Source organism: Callospermophilus lateralis, chromosome 18, assembly GCF_048772815.1.
Source record: "Callospermophilus lateralis isolate mCalLat2 chromosome 18, mCalLat2.hap1, whole genome shotgun sequence".
Classification (NCBI taxonomy): Eukaryota; Metazoa; Chordata; class Mammalia; order Rodentia; family Sciuridae; genus Callospermophilus; species Callospermophilus lateralis.
In genome coordinates, this window is record NC_135322.1 from 4,452,869 (window position 1) to 4,460,338 (window position 7,470).

Consider the following 7,470-nt stretch of genomic DNA (forward strand, 5'->3'; position numbering starts at 1 on the left):
GTTTAGAAGATATTAGAAATATAGAAAAGTAATAGTAAAAAGCAAGCTAGAATGATAGAAGAACCCACCTCGATAGCTTTAGGAATGCTTGGGGATTCATCTACCCTCTCTGTAAACAGTCAGCCAGTTTCAAGACCCCTCTTGGCACCTGATCAGAGTATGCATATGGACAGAGACTTCATCTCTGTGTTCATAAATTCTCCTGGTTGTCACTCAAAGCCATCTCAGCACCTGCCTCTACTTGTGAAGGAATCACCATGTATTGCCTTCATAGGTGGAATTTATACACACTTCGTGCCTTAACTATTTATACAAGCCTCATTAAACCCTGCTAGTGAACCAGTCATGGTGGCACACACCTGTAATCCCAGGGACTCAGGAGGCTAAGGCAAGAGGATTGAGAGTTCAAACCCAGCCTCAGCAAATCAGAGAGGCCCTAAGCCACTCATCAAGACCCTATCTCTAAATAAAATTTAAACAGGGCTGTGGATGTGGTTTAAGTGTCCCTGGGTTCAATCTCTGGTTCAAAAGAAAACTGCTAATTAAAATAAAACCTCTGGATGTGGGATCCCAGGGAAACACCACAAATCACTCACCACTCCATCCAAGCACTGACAATAAAGACACAGTAACAGTGGGCCTCTCCAACCTTGGGCTCTGCATCCACAGACTCAACCAACTGGGGGAATAAAAATGCATCTGTACTGATAACAAAATATAATAAAAAAATAAAACCTTAAGTAAAATTTCACAGTGGGAATGCTGGATTTTGGTTGAGAGGACACATGCAGCCCAGGCCTCCTGTTCCCCTGCAGGACCCTCCGGCTGGGAAACCAAGGAACTGTCAGGATGGCAACCAGTGTTGTGGCTGTAGGCATCATCTTCCTGGCACAGACTGTGGTTGGAGTTCTGGGCAATTCCTCTCTTCTCCTCCATTACCTGGTCCTTTACTTCACTGGGTGCAGGGTAAGACACACAGACTTGATTCTTCAGCACTTGTTTGTGGCCAACTTGTTAGCTCTCCTGTGTAGAGGAGTTCCCCAGACAGTGGCAGCTTTTGGAGTGAAAGATTTCCTCATTGATTTCGAATGCAAGATGCTTTTCTATCTTCACAGAGTGGGCAGGGGTGTATCCATGGGTAGCACCTGCCTCCTGGGTGTCTTCCAGGCCATTAAGATCAGTCCTGGTGACTCCAGGTGGGCAGAGCTTAAAGTGAAAGCTCCCATGTACATTGGCTCCTCCATATACCTGAGCTGGATCCTGTACCTCCTTGTAAATGTTGTTTTTCTTATGCACATGACTGGGAGAAGAAGCAACAAAAACTTCACAATCCTAAAAGATTTCGTATACTGTTCTAGTGTTCGTCATGACACAACCACAGACTCACTGCATGCAGCATTGCTAACATTCCCTGATGTCGTGTGTGTGGGGCTCATGCTCTGGGCCAGCAGCTCCATGGTGCTCATCCTGCACAGGCACAAGCAGAGAATGCAGCATGTTCATAAGTCCAGCTCCCTCAGGTCCTCCCCTGAGTCCAGAGCCACCAAAACCATCCTTCTCCTGGTGAGCACCTTTGTCTCTTTTTACACACTTTCCTGCATCTTTCAGGTTTGCTTGTCTGTTTTGTATAATCCCCACTGGCTGCTGGTAAACACATCTCTGTGGGTCTCTGGGTGTTTCCCAGCTGTCAGCCCCTTTCTGCTCATCAGCAGAGACTCCAGTGGCAGCAGGCTCTCCTTTGCCTGGAAAAGGAATAGGAAAACCCCTGATCTGTGATGCATATGTCATCTGTAAGGTTTTGCTCAATTTTTACTTGTATTCATTCTTTACCACAAAATTGTAAGAAGAGTTATGCTAGGTCAAATCTCTTGAGAATACATAGCATAGACACTGGATATTAAAAATGTGTGCATGTGTACCCATGTGGGTGTGCACTTGAGTTCCTGGCCATGCATATCCCTTGAATTATGTTTTTTATCCATCCAGCAGTAATTCTGGAAAGTTATATTTAAGAAATGTAAATGTAATATTTAAAAAAACAATGCCAATTACAACAATGGAAAAGTACTTTAGTGTAAAAACATTTTCTTTGATTGTTTTTATATTCCAGTTGTTAACTTATTGACATATGTGGAATGTATTTTTATTGATCAGAATTTCTCTATTTGTCTTAGCTATGTTTTCTGAAGTATCAAGGCAAATCTACTCAAACAGTATTTGCCTTTAGTAGGTAAAATCTTTTTATATATTTCACATAATATTGAACATAATAGGAAACCATTGTCAAGTTAGGAAACCAGTAGTATTTAATTTTCTTGTTCGATTTCTGCTGTCTTATATTCAGAATGCTGTTGCATCTTTTCAAAACATAATCGTGATGTTGACTTATTTAATACATTTACTGTATACTTTGGCAATATATAGTATTCAATTTTAAATTTAAAATTACTGATATGTATCTTTAAAATATTTTTATGTACAAGTCCAGCATGCATTACCGAAAGAAACTTTACAAACTGAACACATACCTTTGCATACAGCTCCTTTGTATAAAGACCCTATGCTTAGTCTCTTTAGCATCTTCAAGAGTGACCAGTGCGTGACATCTAACAGTTCAGTTCACTTTCATCTCCTTTGTATTTTATAAAAATGAATTAGTTCAGAATAAAATATTTTATGTTTTTTAAAAATATTTTTTACTTGTAGTCAGACACAATACCTTTATCTTATTTTTTTTTTTATGTGGTGCTGAGGATTGAACCCAGGGCCTCATAGGTGCTAGGCGAGTATTCTACGCTGAGCCAGAACCCAAGCCCTAAAATATTTTATATTTGACTTTGACTATCCATGTGCTTTAAAATTTGTATTTCCACATGTTGGTGACAGAATTCAGCTGTGTGAATATAAAACAATTAGCCATTCTTTTCTTATTTTTTTAATTTTTTATTTATATATGACAGAAGAATGAATTACAATTCTTATTACACATATAGAGCACAGTTTCTCATATCTCTGGTTGTATACAAAGTATATTCACATCAATTCATGTTTTCATACATGTACTTTGGATACTCACATTCCACCATCATTTCTAACCCCATGCTCCCTCCCTTCCCTTCCCACCTCTATGCCCTATCTAGAGTTCACCTATTCCTCCCTCCCATGCTCCCCCTCCATTCCACACTGTGAATCAGCCATAGCAGCACAATTCACAATAGCTAAATTGTGGAACCAACCTAGATGTCCTTCAATAGATGAATGGATAAAAAAAAATGTGGCATATATACACAATGGAATATTACTCAGCAATAAAAGAGAATAAAATCATGGCATTTGTAGGTAAATGGATGGAGTTAGAGAAGATAATCTTAAGTGAAGTTAGCCAATCCCAAAATACCCAATGCCGAATGTTTTCTCTGATATAAGGAGGTTGATTCACAGGCATTCTTTTTTTTGATGCTCACATGCTCTGAATATTATTTGATCTATTTCTCCCCAAAGGGTTGGTTGTATGTTGAAAGCTTTGTCTCCAGTGTGATGCCGTCAAGGTGGTGGACTTTTGAGAAGGGAGACTAGTAGAAGGTGTTTGTGTCATGGGGTAAACACCCTTTAGAAGGGCTTGTGCTGACCTTGTGGAATATATTAGCTCCCACAAGAAGGGGTTGTCATAGAGCGAGTTCAGGTGTCTCGGGTCACTGCCCTGAGGTCTCCTCTGTATGTGCCACATCGTTGTCATTCCACCTGCTGGGAGTCCCTCACCAGAGCTGAGCAGATGCGGGCACCAGATCTCCAGGCTTTGAGCTAGATATATTTCTCTACCAAATACCCAGCCATAGGCTCTTGGATGTGGCAGCGGAAGTAGATTAATACAAGAGGGGAGAGTCTTTCAGTTGAGAGCATGGTGGTCAGCACTGCCCTGTAGGTTCCTCAGGAAGTTTTGATGATACTGATATGAATTTCTGCTAGTTGTACATACAGATGTGATGCCATTTTTGGTCCTAGGTTTGCACCTATTTGGCCTTAGGTTATATTGCCAAAGAGTTTACCAAATGTTTCTGTGAATTTCAACAGAGTTGATGTTCTCATTTTCAATAAATGTCATTTGACGTGTCCCACTTGATAGTTAATAATATATGTTCTACTCACATGTCCTATTAAAAGACCACTGAGATGTTCTCTTTCGTTTTCTTCTACGACATCAATTGAAACTTTGAAAATTCACACGAGAAAAACATCAGGATCCGTGTTTTAGATGTGTTGGTAGTGATTTGAGTCTTTTTGCCAAAGCAAACAATGAATTTCGGTATCTTCTGAAAGTGTGCATCAGGTGTTTTCTTCCTTGCCTGTCACTGCCTCACCCAGGTGAACATCACTTCCCTCTGAGTTGTATCTCATGTCAGGTCTCCCACTCATTCTCTGTCTCCTTGTCTCACTATCAAAGTCTCCTGGTCTCCTTGTCTCATTCATCAATGTCTCAGCATCAATCTATGCCAGGTGTGGTGTCAAAGCCCTTTGGTGGGAGAGAATCCTGGGAAGACTGTGGAGTGGCCAACACCAGGACTCTGTCTCCCCATAGACAAAAGTTCACTGTCATAATCTGTGGAAGCTGTCTGGAATATACTGTTGGCTTAGAACTTCCAGCAAAGAGCTTTAAAGGAAAATTTAATATCAGATGTTTTTTCAGCTTTTAGCACAGCAGCATTCACCCACCCCCACCCCACACCCAGGGCATCAGCCGTGTGTCTGGGCCCCTGCAGCAGCCTGCCCACAACTTGAAGAAGTCAGCGTGGGTATATAGGAGCCCTGGGTGTCAAGTGGGGACCTGTGCTTTCATTGCTGATTGCCTTCTGAGCCTTGGAGCTCCGGACACAGGCAGACAGTCAAGGTCACACCTTCCACAGCATTACAGACACTCCCTTTTCTCTCCTGCAATTCAAAGGGCTCCTTTTTTTGTTTCTTTGCTTTCCTTTTTTTTTTGCCTCTTCCTTTTTCCCCTCCCATTCTTCATTTCTGCAGTAAGTCAGTGAACATCCAGGAAGTTCAGGAGCATTGCACGTCCCATGGAATTTAGAACATCACTGGGTATGCACAGAGCCAGAACCCTCTCAGAACAGACCTGAGAAGACTTTTAAGTGTCCACTGTGGATTCATCCCCATCTTTGGAAAGACAGCCATGCAATGGTTTAGATGTGGTGTCCCACAAGAGATCACCTGTGAGACAATGCAGGAAGGTCTGCAGGAGAAATGATCGGGCTTAACCTAATTAGTGAATTAATCCCTGTTGGGATTAACTGAGTGGCAACTGGAGACAGGTGGAGTTTGGCTGGAGGAAGTGGTTCATTGGGAGCATGGCTATGGGCTACATATTTTTTTATCTAGAGAGTGGAGTCTCTCTCTCTCTCTCTCTCTCTCTCTCTCTTCTTCCTGATCATCAGGTGAGCTGCTTCCCTCCACCACACTCTTCCACCATGATGATCAGCCTCATCTTGGGCCCTAAAGAATGGATCTGCCATCTATCGATTGAGACCTCTGATACCAGGAGCCCCCAAATAAACTTGTCCTTCTCTACAGTTGTTCTGGTTGGGTCCTTATAGTCACAGAAGTGAAAAAGCTGACTAAAACAGACCACTACAAGAAAAAAATGAAGCCACCAAATTCTGGGACCAGTGAGAACATAATTTCAAGAGTTATTGTATTATTATATTCATATGTCTAGTTTTCAAATGCAGTGGAAAGGCACATTTAGGAACAGGAAAGTACGATCCATTCGAAGTTCAAATAAACATATAAACCAACAAAATCCACCCTAAGAAAGGCCATAAGGTGGAATAAGCAGGCAACAACTTTTGAAAAACTATCTTTAAAGTGTTCAAAGTACTAATAGCAAACTTGCAGAAACCCCTCAAGGTTATGTATGAATGAAATGGAAATGTCCATAGAGAGACCACTAAAAGAAAAAGACACCAAATAGAAATTCTAGCCTGAAGCAATGGTGCACACCTCTATTCCCAGCAACTCAGAAGGCCGAGGTAGGAGTACAGTGAGTTCAAAGCCAGCCTTAGCAACTTAGCAACACCCTGTTTCCAAATAATTTAAAAAAAAAAAGGCTAGGGATGAGGTTCAGTAGTTAAGTGCCCCTGAGTTTAATCCCCAGTAACCAAATAAATAAATAAATAAATAAATAAATAAAAGAAATTCTGCAACTGTAAAGTTAAATAATCAAAAACTTCAGCGATGGATAGTGAGATTTAAGCAGACAGAATAATGAGAAAACTTGAAGATAGGAAAATAGAGTTTTTTTAAGGAACAGTAAAAGAAAAGATTGAAGAAAAGTGAACTGAGCCTGTGGGCCTGTGGGACACTGTCAGATGGACTATTATATACACGGTGGATGCCCCAGAACAAGGAGAGAGAGGAAGAGGAAGACAGAGTATCCTAAGAAATAATGGCTACAGACTGCCCCAAGTTGATGCCAGCCACAAGTATAAACCCGGGGCTAAATAATCTGGGGAAAAGGCAGATGTGGGGTGTGCAGGGGGGGACACACTGAGTTGTTGGCAATCTGTGACTGAGACCTGGAATTTCCAAGGAGAAGACACAGGAACTGGGCTGAAGTCACTGGGCTGGAAACAAAGAGTCCTAAGAGAGGACAGAATTTGTTGGTTCCATGGAAGATGGGGATCATCAGGCTGAGGTTCCTGGAAATGCACAGGGTTGGAGTTGGCAGAAGAAGGAATCCACAGTGGGAGAAGAATGGACATGGGGTGTGGGGAGGGGAATCTAGAAGGGCTGGGTGCCGGCCAGGAAATGAAAATGGCAGTCAAAGAGTTAGAGGGAAACCGGGCAGAGAGAGACCCTGAGCATGAATAAGGGTGGTGACAGGTGGTCAAAGGTGGAGACGACAGGGCTGGAGACGCATCTGCAAGGGGCCTGTCAGTTCACAGGTGAGGAGGTGGGGGGTTCAGATTTCAACATACAAACTTTGAAGGTACACAATTCAATCCATAGAGAATTGCAGATTTATGCCATATGATCGCATATTCTCAAACTGCAGACGTGACTCTTCAAGATAAGGAGAAAGGGACTAAGAAAGCATGATCCTGTCTCTCAGGCAAATGCCAAGTCCCAAGTCAGAATCTTGCCCTCTCTGCATCAGAGATACTGAGCCCAGACAAAATGTTAGGGATGTGTGTGTGTGTGTGTGTGTGTGTGTGTGTGTGTAGAGCAAATTCAGGTAAAAGAGCATATGTATCTCAAAAGTGCAGGAGTACATACCTTAGTGATGAAAATCATTAGTGCCAAAGATCAACATAGTATTGATCACAGAATAAGAAACAGCAAACATGTCTTTCATTTTAAGAATGCTTCACCATTAAATTTTTTTTCTATGTGTATTTTTATATGACTGCCTTGACTTATCACAATCTAGCAGCTTATCATAAAAGCCTTGTTTATGGCTCATAGATCAGA

At 41.8% G+C, this 7,470-nt stretch overlaps 1 protein-coding gene across 1 annotated transcript; it reads left to right on the plus strand.

Moving 5' to 3' along the window:
* The first annotated feature begins 849 nt into the window (after positions 1 to 849).
* On the plus strand, positions 850 to 1,776 carry LOC143384238 (vomeronasal type-1 receptor 4-like). The gene has a single exon (XM_076839287.1). It carries the CDS (start codon positions 850 to 852, stop codon positions 1,774 to 1,776), a length of 927 nt encoding a protein of 308 aa, XP_076695402.1.
* The last annotated feature ends 5,694 nt before the right edge of the window (positions 1,777 to 7,470 follow it).

Bases quoted from the DNA above. Each gene is read 5' to 3' on its own strand.
- LOC143384238 (XM_076839287.1), top strand. From the start codon at position 850: ATGGCAACCAGTGTTGTGGCTGTAGGCATCATCTTCCTGGCACAGACT.